Below are 22,378 nucleotides of genomic sequence, written 5' to 3' on the forward strand. Positions count from 1 at the left end.
TTGCACTTTTCAATTGAATAAAACGAATAAAACTCCAAAATTCGCTTTCTATAAAATAATTTATAACGACTTTTTAACATTTCCTTCATGATAATTTGCCACTATTTTGTAAAATGAACAAATTTGATTGATATTAATGTCAATTGGTTTTATCAGCATTCAATTCATCTAGTAGATCTACAATTTTAAAGTCGGTATCGAGAAATGTCCTGCGTGCCACGTTGCTGAAATACAAAAAAAAAAGAAAATCAATTTAAAATAAGAAATGGAAGACACTAGGGAAAAGTGCTCTCCCTTCGAACGTTCATGCCTTCGAATAATGTGAATTTATTTTGCTTTTCGTAAGAGATTTACACTAAAATATCACGGAATTATCAACAATTGATGAAAAGCCAACTAATATTTAATATAAATGTGTAAGTTTCTTAGGAAAACTAACAGAAAATTCACATTACTCGAACGTGCGAAGGGAGAGTACTTTCCCCTAGTAGAACAAAGTCAAAAAGAAACTTACACACTCTGATGATCATCTACCGGAAGATTGGGATCTTCTCGAGGAAAATCGAATATACTACAAATTTCTTCGTGACTAGTGAATGATGTTTTGCGGAGTCTATCGTGAGGTGGGCAGAATCCACTGGAAATAAAATTCATTGGAGAATAAATAAATTTTTGATATTCATTGTGATATTTTGAAACTTTGCAAATTCACAGTAATATTTGCAGAGTACAGAATTGTATTAAAAGTAAAACATTTCTAATTTATTTAGTCATTTTTAGACCTCTTGAAACCCTCGAAGCCTATGTTTCGTAAGAATATTAAAATTTAGGCTGCTATTCTGCCATCTTTATATTTTTGTAAGATTTTGCGAAATTTGGAATTCTTGTTAGAGTTAATCCAAGGTTGAGCAATTCTGCCGCAAAGAAATTTTATAGCAAAAATCGAACAAGATATAAAAAATTGGAGACTTGTCGTGCAGCATCATCTGCGGAATTATTTGACACTGTGTGTTTACAGGGGTTTGTTATTTTTCACGAAAAATCATTAAAATATCTTTAAAGGTAATTATATTCAATTCAACCTTGACAAAACTTTCACTTTACAAAATTTAAAAGGACCTCTAAATTTTTCTTGGATCGTACAAGAAAATATATGGAACTGTCAAAGAATTTTTGGATGAATTGAAAAATTTTTGGATGTAGAATATGGTAATTTGAACATTTTGTTGGAGACTTTGTTTATAACAAGGTATAAAATTTTTGGAGAGTACTAATATTTTAGAACTTTATATTTTTTCTGTGAGAATACCAAATTTCTTGGATCTTGCTCAGTTACAAAATTATAAAGATTCCAGAATAGCAGCCTTAATCAAATAATGATGAATTTTTAAACTTTAAAAATACATTAAAAATAATATATACTAAGTATCAAATATTTTAGACTTTGCAAATCATTTCTCCTCTTCTTGAAAATTATGATATTAGAATTTTATTCGTAATTTTATTATTATTATTTTATTATTATGTGAACTTTCTCGTTCTTTGCAAAATGATTTACCATTTCTCAAATCATTTAATGAGATTTATAAGCGTTTTATGAGGTTAATAATTATCTATTATGGCTAACAAATGACAAACACCAAGAAGTTCCACTTTCAAAGAAATTCTCGGGACCGAAAAAAGCCCGTGAATTCACTCCACTGACACAGAAAAATTGCATACCCACAGGAGAGGTCTTTGGAATAAGTTACGGAATCGCCGTGATGTATGCAAACTATTTTCGGCGACAGTTTTTCGACCTATTTTTAGCGCCAACGATACATAAGAAATGCATTTCAAATTTACCGCGAAAAAAAATATTTGCATACATTTAGGGGTCATTCAAAAATTATTTTATAAATAAGTCCCCAATAGTAGGCAATTCATATCAAATTCTATCAATCCGTTGTCACTTAAGCCGGAACTCCCTGTAGATCTTGACAAAGAAAGAAAAAATTCGAATCGTTTGAAGGTTCACTGTGTGCGAACCACGTCTATATTCCCTTAAAAGACTAATAGGGTCGGAGGAACGTCTGTTCGACAGGGAACCCCTATTGACACTTTTGTCAAAATGTTGAAAATTATTTAATGTATCTAGTAAAATATAAGTAATATAACGTTTTTTCTGTAATATATTACTATAAACAGAGATGTTAAAATTTCGTATCCCAAATGGTACAGAGTAGGGTGTCAATAGGTGCTGACACGAGTTCTTAAAGTGTCAATAGACGTTCCTTTCACCCTAAGTATTTTTATCTCTTCAAAAAGTCAATTATAAATTTTTAAGGTGTTCAAGATGAACATACATCATCACACAAATAATTTTCAAATTAGGATTTTTTAATTTTTGAGGGATAATAATGGTATTTAATTCATATCAGAGTACTTTTGAATAGTTTATGCAATACTATTGATTTTCGGTTTAAAATTAATTATCGATACCAGTCTGATTCATTGCGAAATGTAACAACTTAAGATCAGTTAGGGATTCCAAAACCTTTCTAACGATCCGAAACATTCCTCAATCGATTGAGAAAGATAATTTCTAGAACTTTTTAAAGTTTTGATCTTGAAAATGTTACTTAAATTTTGTTCTTTATGGCTCCGGCACACCTTTTAGATCAGGAAAATTTCATTAAGTCTAAATTCGCGCCTCTTTCTTAGTCATTCAGTTTCCACATATTTTGGTTGCCATTTTGTGATTCTTGGTATAATTCCGTGATTATATTTTCTAGAATTCTTAGAAGGTTTCTTAACAAAACAAGTCGAGATTTTACAAAAGTATTACCTATTTGCAAGTGATCTGAATGAATTTTCGGGCTGATGGCATGTAGCAGATAGTGGACGGAAAAATAGACCTCTATTGATTTTCACTCTTTATTTCTTCACGACACGTTTCGAGGATGAAACGAAGATGTTCAGATTGGATGGTGAACATCTCCGTGAAAAATTGCAAAAAAGTTCAAGTGAAGTGCAGCAGTAAATTTTCCCACCTGTACGTGATTTTTCCTCCAATTCGAAACCTGATGAAGAGGACATTCATCACTTTTCTGTCACTCCATCCAAATCTTTGATATCTTGGTTTAAATACAAAATTTGCAAAATTTCACGAATTTGATTCAAAATAACTGAATGGGGTCCCCCAACTTTAGCTCTAAATCGAATTTGCGTACATTCTGAGTTAGCTCACATTAAGAATCTCACCTACATAAGCCAGTTAGTTTTATCTGCCCCTTTTGATGATATGATAGTCTCGTAAAATCCGTAAAATACTGTACCGGTCAGCGTCTTTGAATAATTAGAATTGTAAATGACATTTTCGAAAATTCAATGTCGATTAATTCCTAAGTCTCCATTTTCCATTTCGATTAAATTTTAGTATCCTGCCCAACTTCAATTTTTCACGCGATTTTTCTTTCATAATATTAAGTGTTAAATTAAGTACTTATTAAGTGATTAATATTGAAGGGTTAGCCGGGATCATAAACCCTTAAAAATATAGGTATCATTTTCTCTTCGATCGTCTTCTGGTGACCTTATTGAAAATTATTTAAAATGAACAAACCAATTTTCTTCAATGTGACCGCCCGATTTGCAAACATTTTGATTTTTACTGTAAATAATTTTCGCTACCATAGTGCTCCACAGGTTATTTGCTGCCCTTATTCCAAAAAAGTTCCACAACTTTGCACTTTGCAAATTTTTTTGCAAAGTCTCTTCAATCCTGTAAAATGGTCCTAGAAAAATCTCAAAATGAACTTACCTCTCATAGAGATGCCTAAGCTGAACAAAATGCTGACCTGCCGCTGTTCTTCTATTGGCCCCATTGTCACTGATCTGGGCACTCCAAGTCACTGCAAGCGTCATGTGTTTGTCTGCACTTGAGACAATTTGATTGAACTCTTCGCTGGTTCCACTGCTGCCCAGAACTTTGATATACTTGGTCTCCTCCTTCATCAGGAAACTCCCAACTTTCTGCATCGCTGGCAGTCTTTTCATTTCCTGAGCATCTGACACCTTGATTGGGACTCTCGACAGCTGAGCTGTGATAAATCTCTCTGGAGTGTGATTCTCACCAATTGCTGGCTGATGGCTGTCCAAGGAGCACCGGAAAGCCACTAAATCAGAAGATTTTAGGCCAGAACTTCCACTGATTAGATTTCTATAGCCAGGACTCTCTGCCCAAACGATTTTCTTGGGATTCAACTGACTCTCCGGGCTGTAGAGATGAATATCATGCGGGGTTATCTCCGTCATGACTGGATGATGCACTTGATTGAGGTTTTTCAGGGAAATATCAATCCCCAATTCCTTCACTTTTCCACTTGTCACATTGCAATTGGCTTCCATGAGCAAGGATTCATTGACATTGAAATTCCAGACATGACGGATGACGCGATATTTGAGTTTGGAATATTCCGGAGGCATATTGTAGTAGATCAAACCCTTGAGGTCCACAGCACCCTTCTTGTACGGAATCTGAATCCAGAAGGTCCTACTCCGGGTTTCACTTGGCTGAAGTGCCTTCCCGTCAATCCGGAAAACATGCTGCTTCCTGGCTTCTCGATCTCGGCTCAGGTTCTCATTGGACAAATCCCGGAAATTCCGGAGAACCGACAGAGGAAGTTCTGCCTCCTCCGGACTCACCAGGAACCACCTGGGTGCCTCAACAGCCATGAAAATATCCTCCAGAACTGTGGCACCACAATTGGTCATCTGGACAGTGATGGGAATCACTTCGCCCGCCAGTACATCCTGTGGCATCTCCTCGAAGCTGACACAGAGTGCCGGAGCCGGTTCGAGAACTTCAATGTCCAGACGCTTATCAAATTCAATTGGTCTGTCATTTGCCGGAGGATCTCTGGATTTTATAGCTATCCTCTCAAAATCCATCTTTCCCCAGAGACTAACAGGATCAGTCACTGCTGACAATTGCCCTATAATCCCAGTCACCTGAACCATTCCCGTCACCTTGGGCGTTATCCGGAACAGAATTGTCTTGTATTCGTGCTCATTGATTGTGACCGTATTGATGACATTAGCCGCAATAACACCTTCCATTCCCCTCTGATTCCCCTCCCCATCAATCAAACCCCTAAACAAATGCGCATTGGACATCTCCTCACCACTATCAGCCCTCCGGAAGCGCCACAGCAAATGGATATCACTGAACACAATTGGAATCTTAATGGTATTCTCCAACGTCACACTGATATCAATTGGTTCCCCATGAATGGCCAGAGGATGCATCGAATTGTCCGTTTCATGAGTAAACAGACTCCTCGATGGCCTAAAAATCATTATTTGCTTCTTAGCAGCCATCTGAGCTGCCATCTCTTCCATCTTCTGCCAAATCCCTTCACAGTCCAGCCTCGAATTGATCGTGAGATTCGAAGCTGGAATCATATTGGGAATTGTCACAGGAGGTTGAGATGTCACCAGAACTCTCGTTCTCTCCTGCACAATCCGTGGCAGTGAGATACTAAGCAAATTCCCATTTTCCTGACCACTCTGCAATGCCCTGTGCGTCTGGATGTATTCCCTGAGGAAGACAGCCTGCTGCAGGGACGTCTGCAGACTGGACGGACGAAGGAGATGGGAAAGAGGAATACTAGCTTCCTCGGGCTTTTTCAGTGATATCGCTTGTCTCCCAATGGTGTACTGAATGTGATCTTCAGCTAGACTCCAGCCTCGATTCTCAAATACCTGGTGAGCCTGTTTGTAGCACCGAAAGGCATGCTTTCGTTGACCGGCTTTTGAGTATCTGCAGAACAAATTATTGAACTGCCGTTACGAAAATAACAAAACTTAACGAAGGATATATGTTTCCCATGTTTCTAGCGTGCCGAAAAAACTTTGGAGTTTATTCGGTATTTTCTGTCATTGTGGAATGAATTAGCAAAAAACACAAATACAAAATAAAAACCAATGTAATATGGAATAGGCAACCGAAAACCCCAAATTGGCAACCTACGTAGTTTCGGAGATATCTCGTGAAATGTGTACGAAAACAGGGAAAATTTACACTAAAACTAGTCGCATTTTTCAGAGTTCACCCTCCTGCTCTTGTGAACAATTTAACGATTAATGAAAAAATGAACGAAAGATTGACGGATTTTAACGAACGAATGATTTAATAAGTTAACGAAAAATTTGCGAATGGCAGAGAAAGTAAGGGAGCGGATGCTCGTACAGCAATAACAGAGGAAAAATGAAGAACTACTGAATAAACGACTTAACGAAAGACTGAAGGAAGTTAACGAATAATCAGCCAACGAATATTTGAACGAAAAACCAAAAAGTCTACAAAAATAAATGAACGAGTAAATTCAACGAATTAATGAAAACTTAACGAATGGTAGAGAAAATAAAAAAAAGAGTCATCGCTTGTACAGCAGTAATAAAGGAAATGAGGAAGCAATGAATAAATGATTTAACGAAAGATTGAAAGAAGTTAATGAATTATTTTAGCTAATAAATATTTGAATGAAAGATTAAGAGAATGGGCAGGTGAACGAAAAATAGCGAATAACTAAAAAATTATTACGACGAAGAAACAAATAAAAATTTAATAAACGAATGATTTAACAAGTTATCAAAACTTAACGAATGACGCAAGGAAAGTAAGAGAGCGAATGCTAGTGCAGCTGCAATAAAGGAAATGAGCAACTAATAATTACACGATTTAACGAAAAAATAACGAAAGATTGAAAGAAATAGACGAATGATTAGCCAATGAATTTTTGAACTAAATATCAAAAAGTCAGATATTAACGTAAAATTGCGATGGGAAAAATAAATGAACGAATGAATTAACAAGTAATCAAAACTTAACGAATGACAAGGAAAGTAAGAGAGCGAAAGCTTGTACAGCAGTAACAAAAAAAAGAGCAACTAATGATTAAACAATTTTACGAAAAAATAAACAAAAAATTGAAAGAAGTTAACGAGTGATTAGCCAATGAATTTTTGAACGAAAGATCAAAAAATAGACGATTAAACTAAAAACAGAGAATAAAAATAACGCAAGCTTGCGATGGAAAAATAAATGAACGAATGATTTAACAAGTTAACGAAAACTTAACGAATGACAGAGAAAATGAAATCATGAACGCTCGCACAGGAATAACAATGAAAATGAGTAACTAATGATTAAACAACATCACGAAAATATTTACGATTGAGTAACAGTGAAAATAATAAATAAACGAATGATAGAATGTGTTAACAAAATAATTCTCGAAAGTCAGAGAAAGTAAAATAAACAATAGTTGTATAGCAGTAACGTAGAGAAATTAATGATTAAACGAGGTAACGATAAATTAAACGAAAGACTAGAAAAAAGCCAACGTAAAATAGTATCAAGAAATTTTGTGAATGCAAATAAATACTCAAACGAATATACAAAAAAGATAGATCGAAGACTGATTTGAAAACTTAACGAAAGATTGAAAAATAGAATTTTAATAGAAATTTATCAAAAAAACGAAAGCATTATGTAACGATTTAACGGGTAGATGAATGAATGAATAAATATTTTAACGAATTACCCAAAAAATGAACGAAAAAAATCAATGAAAAAAGGGTAGATCAACGAAACAATAAAGGATTTACCGCACTATTAAACGAAACATTGTAAGTAAAATTACTCATAGAAAAAGAAAATGAGCAAATAAAAGAAAATAACGAAAGATTGAACGAAGGAGGCGCATCACAAAGTATCGCACAAACATTGAAAATAATAAATAACCGAACTATTTAAACAATTAAAAATAACAAAAGAATTGAACAATTTTAATTTTCGAACCAGATAGCGAAAAGTAAACAAAAGATTAAAAAAAAAACTAAATCAGGAATTAATGAGATTGATAGAAAAGTTAAAGAAAGGTTTTAAAAGTTAACGAAAGATTGAAGAATGCTATAGTAAACGAAAGTATGATGTAAGGACTGAATGAATAGACCAATGAATGTACAAACCGATTAAATGAATAACTAAAAAATATTAACGGAAAATCGAAAACGCAAGAGAACGAACAAGAGGCTGCATCACCGAAACAATTAATTATTTAACAAAGAAATAAACAAAATAAGTCACGAAATGAACGAAACGAAGAAAAAGATATAGAAAAAATACGAGCAAGTAAACGATCTAAAAAATATATCAACGGATAATAGCGAAAAACTGAACGAAAGACTGATGATCGAAACAATTTTCAAGCAAAATGATGTATCAACTGTATCAAATGATGTATTAACGAAAGAGCGAATGAAGGAGTCACTTAACGAAAGAATGCCAAAAAATACATAAATAAATACAGCATACTCTCGCAAATTCGGCTCTTTCAAATTCTTCTCAAATTTAGCATGGTTTGTCTTAATTTTGATGTTATTTTCCATTATTGAGGGATTTTCATGCAATTTGACTGTTTAAACTCAATATCTGTATGCACGTGAATAAAAAATCATTGCATTTCAAAATGTTTGTCGCCCGAATTTCTGTCTAATTCGGCTGATATTTCGATCCCATATGCCCGATTTTGAGAGAGTCTACTGTAAAAAGGCATAACATTTGTGAACAGAAGACTTAACGAACGAACGAAAGAAATATTATCAGGGATAAAAGTGAATATTGCGAGTTTACAAGGAGCAAATGGATCACGAATCGGGGATATCGTTGTTCAATAAAATCATCAGGATTCCGAAAAATAAGGATAAATATTGTAAAATAAATTTTAATTGCGCAATATTCAAGCAAGGACACCCATCATGACCCCATACATAAACCCTTTCACTACTTTAATATTTTTCTTCAATTTTTTCGCACAGAAGGGAAACAGAGAGGATTTTTTTTGATCAAAAGTTACATTTTTGAAATCTTTAGAACTCAGGGAAAAAAATTACCATGACATTTTCAGTATTAGCCAAGACACTCGGATATTTTTCATATGGAAATTAGTGTCTTGGCTAATAGAGTTTTTCTTACCTGTGACCAGCCAGAACTGCGTGGAATGCATATTTCCGGAACAATGGTGGCTGTGAGCTCAGGAAAGCATAAGCAGCTTGTTCCAGCAGAAGCCCAGACCGCAAATCCGAATCCTCACTGGTCATCCGGATAAGTTGCTTTGCCGCCTCCCCAAACATCTTTCCCACCTTCAGACACTCCACACTCAGGATTGTGGCCCTTGTGGCGAATTGGGGTAGTTTGCAGATGTTCAAGTATGTCACAATGGCTTCCTCCATGTAATCATAGGTCTTCCGGCTGGCAGTTCCTTGCATAAAAGCCGCCAGGGCTGCCATTTCCAGGGCCCCAGCGTAATATTGCCAGGCGGAATCGGCATTGAAGTCCCTCTTGGCCTGATGGTAGGCCTGAAATGCCGATCCGTAGTGACCAAACATGAAGTAAAGATCTCCAATTTTCCGCGTTTGCAGCTCTGTGGACTCATTTGTGTAAACTACGGCATTTTGCGTGGAATTGACTGTGCCTGGTTTATTGGTGACGAACCATCGTTTTGTGGCTGTCAGGAGGGATCGGCTGACGCCTTTCTTTGTGGTTATTGACTCATTGAGGGCGTAGATGAGTTTCTCAATGTACGGAATGAGGGCTCTGAGAGTGTAATCCTGTATCAAATGCCTCAGATTCTCCATATCACTGGCTGTTAGGCACATCCCATGGGGTACATCCACATGCTCCTCATTGGCCCAGACATTGGGATTAATGGGCTGGGAAGTGAGACTTTCGGTACTGGTGGACATTGCTGAGATATCCCCACCAGTTTCCTGGAGGGGACTCAGTGGATGATGAACAACTTCACCCATAATTCCCGACGGAGGTGTTTCCAGGGTGCTCATTTGCATTGTCATGGTCATGGACACTCCACTGTCCTGAGGGGACTTGGGAGTACTGCTGTCATTGTCCACTTGACTGGGATCCGGCCGTGCATGACGCTTCAAATACCTCAACCACGGATCCGGACACTCCCCAGGTGTTCCTTGGAACGAATTAATCTGCACCAGGAAACACTTATTCTCCCCATAAGTCATCTTGAGACTCTCAAAGGCCTGCTGAGCCTTTGTGATGTCCCCCGAACAGCCATCATGGAGCATAATGTAAGCATTAAGGGGATCTGGACTAAACCACTTGGGCAACTTTGGTGGAGTGACATTCTGCATCATCTGCACTTTACGTGTCAGCTGATTGGCACTGTCTAGAGGATTGGGATCAGAGCTGGACAGGACAATGAGACAGCTGAGAAAATGCCGCGTGAACTCATGATCTGCTGGAAATTGGACAGTGAGGAATGTTTCTCGCCACTGTTCGTACCATGGTTCAGAAAATGGAATGTCGAGAGTTGTGGTGTCTGAAACACAAGATAAATACAATAACAAACACTTACCAGGATCATCTCTGAAGGACTCACCATCCACATGAACAGCCCGTGTCTTGTCACACTGACTCGTAAGCACAGAATCATTGAGCATCTTCCGTGCCAGCACCGTTTGTGGTGGTCTCCATGCTACATCACAGATATTGAGGCGAGTGCCCTTGAGGGAGACACTCGTACCCGAGGAATCCCTAAAGGAGGCATCTGTGGTCAAACGACTGAAGGGCTGGAGCATCTCAACGAAAGTTAAATTGTTTTTCTGACACATCTCTTCAGCCTGTGGACTGCAAGTGGCCCCGATAAGGGGCGAAAAAACACTCTGCACCATCTCCCTGGTGGACAGATTCTGCGATGTCAGATGGATCATTGTCCTGTCTGGCTATTTACACTAAATCACAAACGATAAATTCTACTTTTCTCACACAAAATGCTCAATAAAATCTCACATTTTTTCTCCCATTCACGGGATTTTTTGACAACTGCATCCATTACCCGAAAACACCCGATTCCATTTCACCACTTTCCCGGCTGACCAAATATATTCAACCCGGCGGAATTAAATTCATTATGTTAACCGTTAACCCATTCGCATCTACCGCATATTAAATCTGTCACAAATTAAACGATTTTGGATAATAAATTCACAAAAACTCAAAATGTTTTCTCTATATCAGAAATAAAGTTTTTATAAGCTAAGGCAAATTTACGATTTTTTGTACGTCATGTTCTATATTCACTAATAGCGTCGTCCGTTTCAGCAACTCGTCAGTTAAATCAGCATTTGTCGTAACTTCATTTTAACAACTTTTCAGGAGACGAAATTTATAGTTCAGCATTATTTTTCTTTAAAATGAGCCCCGAATGCGATACTTTTGAGTCAAAATAATAAAAATAGCACTAATAAACTGTAAGTTAATTCGATAAAATCTTTATAAAATGATTTAAAAGCTGAGACATTGAGATATATGTTAGAAGAAACACAATAAGATTTTATCGTAACTTCCATCGTTTATAAAGCCGTAAACTTCCAATGTAGGAAATCATAGAAGTTACGACAATTTTTAAAAATTCATTATATCAATTTCAATGACTGTAGTGATCATGGGCATGACGTTTCCTATGTTTCCCATATGTTTCTAGCGTACCGAAAAAACTTTCGGGTTTATTAGATGTTTTCTGTTATTGTGGATTGAATTAGCTAAAAATACAAACACAAAATAAAAGCCCACTTAATATTAAATAGGCAACCGAAAACCCCAAATAGGCAACCTACGCAGCTTTGGAGATATCTCGTGAAATGTGTTCGAAAACATGGAAAATTTTACACTGAAAGTGGTCGCACTTTTTAGAACTAATGTCACCCCCCTGCTAGTGATAATAAGCGCCTTGATTTGACTAAATTAATCAATAAAACTCTTATTCCTGTCCCTAAAAGCTTTTATTTCATAAATTTTATTGAATAAATTTTGCGTGCTGTGTCGCTTGTTTTGTTTTGAATTAATGACAGATGGGCAGGGATTTTTTCTTACTTTTTTTTCTCACAAATATTGAATTAAAATGATTTAATGTTGCATTATTCGCACTGTCTTTGGATATTTGGAAGGGTTTGTGAACATTTTAATGAGAAATATTACATTTTTGCTGCAAATTACAAGCCACGCAAATGAGCAAAAATGCTGACTAGAGAAAATTTTGTATGAAAATTTGTCGGAACTTCCCCAAAAATGGAAGTTACGACAAATGCTGATAAATTTTTTTTTAATTAAGGGCATTTACGATAATTTTTGTGTAAAATAATTTTTAATGGGCTTATAAAAGTTTCTTTTTCTTAAGTGCGTTTAATAAACAAAATTACGCTGATTCTAAATATGTATTGTTACGATTTGGGGGGGGGGGGGGTAACCTATCAACCCTTCGAAACCACCCTCGATAGACTTACGACCGAAGGAAGGCACCTAAGAACTCCTGGGCCCAAGGAAATGCATTAATTCTTCTTGTAAAACATTTATTGGTCTTCTAATTCTGGTGTAAATGGTGTTGCATATCTGCCTCCGATGATGGTATCCAGTCCAATCAGTCGCATCCCTCCGACGATGGCAGGAACCTCAAGTTCTCCTCCCTGGTAACGGCGACCCCCAACTGCTTTCCAATTCTCTCCAGGGTTAGGCGGTAACGATAGATCGCCATCACACTCTGCGCTTCCAGAGCGAGGAGAACGGGGCGGCAGATCGCCAACACACTCTCTTTTCTTCAGAGTGAGGGGGATGGGGCGAGACATCGCCAACACTCTTTTCTTCTTGAGTAAGGGGGACGGGGCGAGAGACCGTCAAACACACTGCCCACACTGACTGGAGAGAACGGGGCAGAAAATTGCCTCACACATTCTCTCAGGGGATAACGGGGCCTAAAGCCTCACTCTTCAAGAGTGGGGAAAACGGGGCGACAGATCGCCAACACGTTCTCTTGTCCAAAAGGCAGTCATTAGACTGTGGGAATCGACCAACTCTGGTCCAATTCCATTCTATGCATTTCAGCTTCACACTGTTGGTCAAATATTTAAGTGTTGCTCGCATGAATTCTAGCTTAAGATGAAAATCTCATCTTAAACTAAGATTAACTGATTTTGCAGGGTTTTAAGGAGGGGTTCGCCACCCACAGCTCATCGCGAACGACACCTCCTTTAGAGTCTTTATTTTAATGAGTTAGACTCATTAAATAACGAATTTTTTTGGCACGAATTTGATTTGTTAATCCCAAATTTCCCAAAATCGCAAAAAAGAAGTTACGACAAATTCTGATTTAACTGACAAACTGTGCTAACTGCACTTTGACAACTTTTCAGGAAACCATTTTTTCACTTCAATCACATTTTAATAAATAGTAAACCTTTGCTCTATTGGCTCCGTAGATACCAGCAACATTTTACACACAAATTCAAATAATCCATCCGGATTACGATATTACGAAGCGAACATCTGTCATATTGTCTCCCAATCATCCGAATTACAAAGCGGGCACTGTGTTTGAGAAACTTGACTGTATATACATAGACTTCATATTATTATTATATAGTTTATCCATTTATTTAGTTAGAGGAATTAAGAGGCAATAAAAAATATAGATTTCTTTTAGCCTTGTAATTCAAAAAACACGGTCTTAAATCTCATATAAGCAACGATGTCATCACTTTGGTTGCAGTGCTTCAAATAGGACTCAGTGGGAAATGGGTGGTCTGCCGGGTTCGGCTAAGGTCAAAGAAAAAAAATACTCACCACTCGCGTTTTGAGGTTAAGTTGTTGGATGTCTTTGGGTGTTTTGCTGATAAAATTTTGCAAATTTCTTCGCGTTGCGTCAGTGTTTTCGTTGGAAAAAGTGTTCAGAGCGTGAGACAAGATGCCCCTGTCGTCGGACAACCTGAACATGTCGTCGATCAAGGAGCAGCAGAATGAATTGAACGAATGGATTCGATTTGGACTGCGATTGGGACTGCAGAGTGCCCTTCATCCCTTTGAATATGCCAAAGTTCTCATTCAGGTAGCGCCCCAATGGCTTAAAAGTGTGCTCTAGGGATTTACCTTTGAGTTCCATTGCAGATTGGCTATGAACCTGTGCCACCGCGGCAAGTCAGGAGTATTTTGGGCTATGACACTATGGTCTTGCCCAATATCTTCAAATACGGTGAGAATTGGGAAGGGTTGGTGGATGAATGGGGTTTGTAAGGGATGGTATTTGCAGTGAAGTACATCAGGAGTGTCGATGGGTACAGTGGATGCTTTGTGGGACTGATGCCGAGGCTGCTGGGAACAATTGTGAGCTCCGTTGGAAGTGAGAGAATTGCCCGGCATTTTGGGCTGGGGGAGGTCAAGGAGAATTCTGAGGATGAAGAAGTGGCTAGGTATGACAGTGATCATAATGATGAGGACGACGGCCTATCTGCAGACAGAGAGTAAGGAAATTGAGAATTTGCTGGGATTTTGGGGAGGATTTATGGGGGTTTTTCTTGCAGGAGGAGGGCATTTCAGAGGAAATTGAAGCGCGACATTGTTATTCACACGTCCACTATCTTGATTGCGCAACCATTCCAGGTGATATCAATACGAATGATGGCCCAATTTGTTGGTCGGGAAACCGTGTATTCGGGCATCTGGGCAGCTGTCAAGGAAATCTACAAGGAACATGGGATGCTGGGCTTTTTCTCTGGACTTGTTCCGAGGCTCATTGGTGATATTTCCTGCTTGGTTCTGGCCAGCACAACAGCCTACTTTGTCAACAAACACTTTATCACGGACAAGGATTCTCGCAATATCTTCCCTGTCTTCACCAGTTACCTCTTCAGTACCATCTTCTATCCCTTCCAAGTGGTATCTGTTTGCATGTCCGTGAGCGGATCCAATCTCACAGCCGGACGGCCCCCATACATGCCGGTCTACAGCAACTGGCGCGAATGCTGGAAGCACCTCAATTGCACTGGAGAACTCAAGAGGGGCAATTCCCTCTTCTGGCGCTACTACCGCACGCCCGAAGTCATCAACAAGAACTTCCCGATGACATTTGCCCCACTGCCAACGGTCACCAAATACAAATAGAATCCAGTAGGAAATCCAATAAAGAACTTTAGCAATTCGGAATTATTCATGATTAATTGCCTTTATTTTCCAGCGCCTGCTTTTAATTCCACAATCCGCAGCATGAATTTTCAACGAGAACTCCTCCCATTTGCGTTTTGGAGAAGTCAAAGTGTGGAATAAAGTTTTCTTTTTCAGTAACCAAAATTGTCTTTTACTTCCTGTCTTTCCGTCTTTCCCATTACCAGTTCAAGTCCAATTGCCTCTCATTGAGAATGAACAGAAGCCGATTCCTCTTGGACTTACCACACGAGACACTCACAACACCGAGATTTCCGGCAAATGGAGCAATCTGACTTGTCCTAAACTTCCTATCCTCCATCTCCATGAAATTCTCAGCTGTCAAGGCAACATCATCCTGACCAATCCTCATGATTGTCAGAAACAATTCAAGAGTCGTTGAATGAGCAAAGAAAGCAGCAACTCTGGGTTCCTTCCTGCTAACAAAGTATTCCAGGAAGTTTTCCAGCAACTCCTTAGCCATTCGGTCATTCAATTCCGAAGTACTCCCAGCCAGATAGAATTCCTCAAGGTCATGCAAGTACTCCAGAACCTTGACATCATCTGGACTAAAAAGCTGCAAAAAGAAAATCCTTCAAACATAGGAAAAAAAAATCTAGAAAGGAATTACCGAACACCAGGGACTCGGATCGGTGATCTTCCATGCCTGCTCGTAAATACAAGCTTTAAATATCATCTCTACAGTCTCGGGATTGAGGGTGGAATTGTATCCAGCTTTTCGAGAAACATTCTCGCAAGCATTCAAGAAGTAGGAAGTATTCCTGAATTTCATGTACTCTGATCCTTCCTGGTAGATTTCTGCTTTCTGCTTCAGCCAGTCCTCTGAATAGTCATAAGGCTGAAAAAATTGGAGAATCCTGGAAATTTTAGATCTGCAACAGATTGGGCAGTATAAATTTTAGTAAAAATGGGCAAATTAAATAATTTCTAAATTTTAGAAATTATTTTTTAACCATTTGGAATTTGTTACTGGCTTAACCCTTTAACGACGAGACACTTTTTATGGACTGAAAATCAACAATAAAAATTAAACTGAGAAACATAATCCATAAAAAGTCTTACATCTAACTTTGAAAAGCCCAACAGAATTTGATTCGGTGTATTTTATGCTTCTATGAACAATAGGGGCAAAAATAGCCCAAAAATTTTAGTAATTTTTCTGACAATAACCAATGAATAATATTTTTCACTTCAATTAAAAATATTACGTATGAGTATTGTAGTTTTAATTGTCAAAAGGGTTTTGTTTAAAAAAAAAATTGGAAGTAAAAAATAAATAAAATCAATTATGAATTTAAGAATTTAAAAATTCGCCATATTTGAGCATAAATATTTACTCATAGCAAATAGCTAGAGACTTGCAAAAAATATTCTAGATTCTTTCAACCTTCTACTTTACAATTATGTACAGACATAAAAAAAAATTTAAGTTAGTCAGGAAAAATTATTTTCTTTATGGAACACCGGTGTTCCAATCGTCCTTAAAGGGTTAAATGATCTTTTCTGGACAGTTTTATTAATAATTCATATTAAGGTTGAAACACATTGAACGTTAAATTTAGAAAATATTAAGCCAAGACACATACAATGTATCTTAAAAAGCGTAACTCAATTAATTCACCGCTTTTTTTCTAAAATTCAAGCCTTTTGTTGTTAATAATTTCGGCAACTTTAAAATATAAAATAATATTCCCGATAGTACAGATGATCATATCATGTGCTATATTAACAGATACTTTATGCCTGACAATTATTATAGGGGGAAGCTTTCAGAGTTCGCATACACTCTGACTTCGAATACTTTATATTCATCTTATGTTCCTTTTTAGTGAATCTCGCGTATCTTATAGCAATTATATTTTAAAATAGGTAGTCTTAAGTCACACTATTTGTTTTTAAATACTGCTTTTGAGCAAGAGCTCTTGAAAGCAAAATTTAGACAGATATAGGTGAACAAAGAATTCAATGTTTGTATGATAACTGCCACCGCCGTCTTAGCGTTGGTAACCAACCTCCAGAGTAAAACGGTGGAAAACTCTTTCTCAGGTTGTATGAGCCATCTGACCCGGTTGAACAAATTCAGTTAGATAACTAGGTTAGCGGAAGCGAAGAATGCGACAAATGTAATCTACTGCTCGCGCTTGCAGGAAGAGTGGCAAAGTTCTCCCCAAAACTCGATCACAATAAGGCGAAACTTGGTCAAAAGGATTTCCTAAAAAAAAATTGATCAGACTCATTTAAGTAATATGGGAAAAATATGAAGTATTTGAAGCAAGATGTGTGCGAAGCCTGAAAGCATCTCCTATATATATTTTTTTAATTTATTGAAAATACTAAAATTTTTAGTAATTGTTTAAAAAAAGAGAAAATGTTGAGCCGAGACACAAACCAGATAACCATAATACAAGCTTCACAGATTTTCAAAATTTGTTGAAACTTTCCATGCCTTCGGTGAAAAATTTCGGCACATATTTGTTCCAAAAATTAGCTCGTCCACGGACACCATAATTTTTGGCACAATATTGTTCATTTCACGGGAATCAAAAAGATAATCAATATTAGTAACGAATTTTTCCAAAACGTTGCTCGTCCACGGACACCGAAAATTTTTGGAATAAATTTGTACCTTCTAGGAGAAACAAAAAGATAGCCAATATTAGTAACGAATTTGTTCCAAAAAATAGCTCGTCTAGTATAAAATCGTATCCCTCCTCTCACACTCAGTCACCCGTCACCCCCGTCACCAATGAAACGAGGAGTACGCCAAATCTGTGGCAATTTTCGTGCTACATGGTTTCACTTTTTTAATTCGAGATTCTCTTCCTCATGCAAGCGTCTGTATAAAACTCTCTTAAGTTGATTCTTATTTGATGTTTTTTATGAGCTTTCGCAACCGAAATCCATCTCGACTGAAGTATAGGCCTTAACTGTAAGACGAAATCGTTTACACGAATTTGTTCCCGAGAAAGGGAACAAAAAGATTCCCCATATGAGTAACAATTTCGTTCCAAAAATTATCTCGCCCACGGACACCGAAATTTTTTGGAACAAATATGTTACAGATGTAAGAATAATATTGTTATAAAAAAACGCACCATTTTGTTCCTGACAGTAGGAATAAAACAAATTTGTATAAAACGAAATCAACTCAAATTTGTACATTCCACCGTATCAAAACGGTTCCAAAAGAAAATTAACAGAATTGTAAATATATTTCGTAACAGAACTATAAAGAAAATTTTTTGGAACAAACAAATATCTTCTCTAGCTGAGATTCTTTACAATCTCAGCTTTTGTGGTCCTAGGTGAAATCCGACCTCGTCAGATCGGACCCAAATTTTGGATTTACACGTTTTGGCACTTCTGCACTTCTATATGCCCTCTCTTGGAGTTCAAGCATGCAGTTAAAATATCTTAATCATACAATAAAAACCATTAAAAATTATAAATTATATTCAAAGATAACTCAGTTTTAAAATATTTACAATTTTTATAATTTTTTGTTAGAAAGATATTTAACTTGGAAGGATTAAGAGATCCACAATATTAGTTTCCAAAATGATAATAATTCTACTTTGAAAAAATTGAGAAATGTTTTATTAATTGCGATTTTTTTATCTAAGAATTTGTTTTTACATATTTACTTGTTTTATTTTTATTTTTTGATAATAAATAAATATGTAAAAATCTACCGACCTGTAGCAGAGTATCTCTTTCTGGAATGGGAGCAGCCTGAACATTTTCATAAGATCCGAATAATCCTTCTGCAAAAGCCTGGAAACTTGCCCGTGTTCTCTGCTTGTCTGTGTGTCGAAAGAAAAACTCCTCCTTTGAGTAGTTTTTCTTGAGCAATCCAGGAAATTGTTTCTGAAAATATCTAGCTATGCCTCTTAAATCCTCCCAGCCCTGACTCGAGAGGAATTCCGACTTGTCCTCTGTAACATTGCTATCCCACTTCCAAGACGCTAAAAGTGCAACATCTTCTCTGCAGAGGCCATTCTCTGGACCTCCTGTGGAATAGTGCTCCAGAATATCCCTCTGGATCCTTGGTAATTCCTCAGAGAGTCTTTTTGTGTCCTTGGAGGGAGTAAGGCGAGTTCCATGACGCGAAAGAAGCCAAAATCTCTCAGGAAGGCATTCTGAGGAAATATCTTCATTCCCTTTTACAAATTGATAGGCAGTCTTTGAGAAGAACCTCCTCAATTGCTCCCTAATCGGATCAGTGGCAAAGCAATAATCCTGCTCGTGGGTCTCCACAATTCCTCCCCCATAGGCCCAATTGATGAGCATCAGGAGAATTGTGGGAAAAATTGAAGCATAGAAATTCATTTTTGTCCTCTCCCAAAGAGATCAATGAAAATTATTCACACTCCACTTAAATTCTATACACTTCAGCAAATATTTTAGTTACTACCTCCAGGGGTTGTACTAAAGTTTCTTTCTGGTTATTTTCTTTCTCACTAAACAATCAATATATTGTCCCTGGTGTTTGCCTACGAAGACCACAGATATTTAATTGCTTCGAGAGTATTTTCTGTGTTTTATGAATGTGCGAGGAGAAATAAAATTAAGCAAAAACACTTAGGCTCTGCCTGAGTCTGAGTCGTTAAACCAAACCACATAAAACGCCTTTCATGGTAAATAATTGAGATCACAGCAATATTATTCTAATTAGGTTTTTCACACGTTTTATTAGCTTTCAACAAGGAGAAGAAATACTTTTGAGGTACAATGTAATGCAAAAAGGGTTACATCAAGCTTAACAACGGCTCGTTTAAATTTAAATATTGATAGAAAATTTTAACCCGAAGCAAGTCGATTACTGACGAAGTCCAACGATTAGCATATAACCGCATTTTTTTTTAAATTGCAACACTTCTAACCCTTTATGGACGATTGGAACACCGGTGTCCCATAAAGAAAATAATTTTTCCTGACTACCCAAAGTTATTTTTTTTCCTCTGTAACATAATTGTAAAGTAGAAGGTTGAAGGAATCTAGAATATTTTTTGCAAGTCTTTAGCTATTTGCTATGTAGTAAATATTTAAACTCAAAAATGGCGAATTTTTAAATTCTCAAATTCATAATTGATTTTATTTATTTTTTATACTTCCAATTTTTTTTAAGCAAAATCCTTTTGGCATTAAAAACTACAATACTCATACGTAATATTTTTCATTAAAGCGAAAAATATTATTCATTGGTATTGTCAGAAAAATTACTTAAATTTTTGGGCTATTTTTGTCCCTATCGTTCATAGAAGCACAAAATACACAGAATCAGACTCTGTTGCACTTTCCAAGGTTAGATGTAAGACTTATCATTGATTATGTTTCTCAGTTTAATTTTTATTGTTGATTTTCAATCCGTAAAAAGTGTCTCGTCGTTAAAGGGTTAAATTGCAACACTTTTAATTTTAGTTTGGGTTCTACGAAGTGTTAAAGTGGTTCGAATTTCGGATACCTTGCCTTTTACACCTTTTCATTAGTTTTTCAAAGGGTGAATATTAGTTTTTTTTCTTCAGTTTAACCATTTTAGGGAGAAGTGGGGCAGTTTTAAGGTAGCTTTGAAATTGGAATTTTTCACCTATTTTAAATAAAATTGAGCCTTATTATTTTATAATTTCGCTGCACAAATAGATTGAGAAGCTCAATTACTTTTTGTTGTGGCTTAGTTTCATTTAAACATAGGAGAAAAATTCCAATTTCAAAGGTGCCCCACATTCCCCTAAGGACAAAAGGATAAAAAAATGAGTGTCAGAAAAATTATTTTGTCTGACTATTTGGAGCAAAGCATAACTTTAGATGAGCGTAGAATATTTTTGGGTCACTCGTGGCCCAATCTTTATTAAAGAGGTAAGGAAAAGGAACATCAAAATTAGCTTGTATTTTTCTTTGAATCTGCCTTAAAATTCAACTAAAAACAGGAACATTTAAACCTAAAATTCTCTGGAAGAACATTTCTAACAGATGGGCTTTTCTTGATGGAAATTTCGATAAAGAAAACTGTCCTTTTATGTGTTGCGTTGCAGATTTCGTGAGCTGAAAGCCCACCAAATTGATCAAAAATAGAATGGAAAATCCTGTCTTAGGGACTTAACCCTTTAAGGACGATTGGGTCACCCGTGATCCATAGAAAAAATAATTTTTCCTGACTACCTGAAGTTATTTCTTTCTAATGTTTCTACCAAATCACAATGCAGAAAGATGTAGGAATCTAGGATATTTTTTTGCAAATCTCCAGCTATTTGCTATGTAAAAAATTTTTGAGCTCAAAAATAACGAATTTTCAAATTTTCACGTTGGTGCTTGAATTTTAATATTTCTAATTTTTTAAGCAAAAAGTTCTTGGGACTTGAAATTGTTATAACTATACATAATATTTCTCAACAAAGTAAAAATTATAGTTTATTGGTATTTTCAGGAAAGCTTCATAATTTTCATGGGTCATATATGACCCAATCGTCCCTAAAAAAAAACATGATAAAAATTAAAAATGAAGTAAACAATAATACATTTTTCATAAAAATTATTGTTTTTGTGTACAAGTCTTCAGGATTCTTTGAGACCAAAAATTGAATGAGATTTTTTAAAATTAATGTTTGATCGTTTTAATTTTTACTCGTACTCTAAATAACTCTTTTTATTATCACAAATACATTCAAGTTATTCCTATTACAAAATTAACAGAGCAAACGAGTAAACTAGTCATCTGGAAAATTTTGTGCTTTTTTACCTTTAAGGACAATTGGGTCATATATGACCCATAGTTTTCCAGGACTCCTAGGGATGGGAAAATTTCTTTTTAACCGTAAATCTCTTATTTAGGCTAAAATATCGAGGGAAACTTGATTTAGTTGAATTTCGCTCAGCAGAAAGCTTCTCGTCCTTAAAGGGTTAAAAGTTTTCTGAAAAGTTTGTTTCAAAAATCCTCCAAAAATTTTCATACTGAACCGATTTGGATTTTTTTGGGGCTAGATATGGAAAGTACGAAAAGCTTGAGGATTCCCGAATTGTTCTTGTAGTACTTATATTATATTAGTTTTCTTTGAGAAATGTTAATTAAAAGCTTCCCCAAAGTTCTCCAAAAAAAGCTTTTAAGCTTTTACGAAACCTCATAAGATACAACAAGAGAACTTCCAAGCCAGTAAAGGAGCTTTTCTTCAATAAAAATGCCTTGGAAAAGTAAATTATTATTTTTTTTTAATTTATTATTTTATTTAATCACAAATCTTACTATTCTTCAATTATTTAAGTGTTAGGGGGAGGTGGGTCTACTTTGAGCTGTGGGGCTACATTTTGTTATACGAT

At 36.4% G+C, this 22,378-nt stretch overlaps 3 protein-coding genes across 4 annotated transcripts; 1 reads left to right on the plus strand and 2 right to left on the minus strand.

Moving 5' to 3' along the window:
* Positions 1 to 33: 33 nt before the first annotated feature.
* On the minus strand, positions 34 to 10,935 carry LOC129800734 (trafficking protein particle complex subunit 8). Of its 2 annotated transcripts, XM_055845345.1 has the most exons (5): positions 10,458 to 10,935; positions 9,023 to 10,397; positions 3,803 to 5,803; positions 515 to 637; positions 34 to 224 (listed from the first exon to the last, which is right to left on the minus strand). In XM_055845345.1, exons 1-5 carry the CDS (start codon positions 10,786 to 10,788, stop codon positions 140 to 142), a joined length of 3,915 nt encoding a protein of 1,304 aa, XP_055701320.1. In that variant the 5' UTR covers positions 10,789 to 10,935; the 3' UTR covers positions 34 to 139. The 2 variants fall into 2 exon arrangements, with proteins under 2 accessions (XP_055701320.1, XP_055701319.1); XM_055845344.1 differs by having other exon boundaries at positions 9,023 to 10,930.
* A 2,746-nt stretch (positions 10,936 to 13,681) lies between these two features.
* LOC129800740 (mitochondrial carrier homolog 2) lies at positions 13,682 to 15,193 on the plus strand. Its single transcript, XM_055845352.1, has 5 exons — positions 13,682 to 13,955; positions 14,015 to 14,099; positions 14,157 to 14,367; positions 14,428 to 15,013; positions 15,081 to 15,193. The coding sequence occupies exons 1-4, from the start codon at positions 13,815 to 13,817 to the stop codon at positions 15,005 to 15,007; spliced, it is 1,017 nt and encodes a 338-aa protein (XP_055701327.1). The 5' UTR covers positions 13,682 to 13,814; the 3' UTR covers positions 15,008 to 15,013; positions 15,081 to 15,193.
* On the minus strand, positions 15,035 to 19,661 carry LOC129800739 (multiple inositol polyphosphate phosphatase 1-like). The gene is made up of 3 exons (XM_055845350.1): positions 18,764 to 19,661; positions 15,678 to 15,905; positions 15,035 to 15,623 (listed from the first exon to the last, which is right to left on the minus strand). Exons 1-3 carry the CDS (start codon positions 19,394 to 19,396, stop codon positions 15,228 to 15,230), a joined length of 1,257 nt encoding a protein of 418 aa, XP_055701325.1. The 5' UTR covers positions 19,397 to 19,661; the 3' UTR covers positions 15,035 to 15,227.
* Positions 19,662 to 22,378: the final 2,717 nt, after the last annotated feature.

Source organism: Phlebotomus papatasi, chromosome 2 (genome assembly GCF_024763615.1).
Source record: "Phlebotomus papatasi isolate M1 chromosome 2, Ppap_2.1, whole genome shotgun sequence".
Taxonomy (NCBI): domain Eukaryota; kingdom Metazoa; phylum Arthropoda; class Insecta; order Diptera; family Psychodidae; genus Phlebotomus; species Phlebotomus papatasi.

Bases quoted from the DNA above. Each gene is read 5' to 3' on its own strand.
- LOC129800734 (XM_055845344.1), bottom strand. From the start codon at position 10,788: ATGATCCATCTGACATCGCAGAATCTGTCCACCAGGGAGATGGTGCAG. The intron at 5,804-9,022 runs GTAAGAAAAACT...TTTGTTCTGCAG, and splicing joins GCAGTTCTGGCTGGTCACAG to ATACTCAAAAGCCGGTCAAC. The intron at 225-514 runs GTAAGTTTCTTT...TTTGTATTTCAG, and splicing joins GTAGATGATCATCAGAGTGT to CAACGTGGCACGCAGGACAT.
- LOC129800740 (XM_055845352.1), top strand. From the start codon at position 13,815: ATGCCCCTGTCGTCGGACAACCTGAACATGTCGTCGATCAAGGAGCAG. The intron at 13,956-14,014 runs GTAGCGCCCCAA...GTTCCATTGCAG, and splicing joins ATGCCAAAGTTCTCATTCAG to ATTGGCTATGAACCTGTGCC. The intron at 14,100-14,156 runs GTGAGAATTGGG...TGGTATTTGCAG, and splicing joins GCCCAATATCTTCAAATACG to TGAAGTACATCAGGAGTGTC.
- LOC129800739 (XM_055845350.1), bottom strand. From the start codon at position 19,396: ATGAATTTCTATGCTTCAATTTTTCCCACAATTCTCCTGATGCTCATC. The intron at 15,906-18,763 runs GTCGGTAGATTT...CAATTTTTTCAG, and splicing joins AAAGAGATACTCTGCTACAG to CCTTATGACTATTCAGAGGA. The intron at 15,624-15,677 runs GTAATTCCTTTC...TTCTTTTTGCAG, and splicing joins ATCCGAGTCCCTGGTGTTCG to CTTTTTAGTCCAGATGATGT.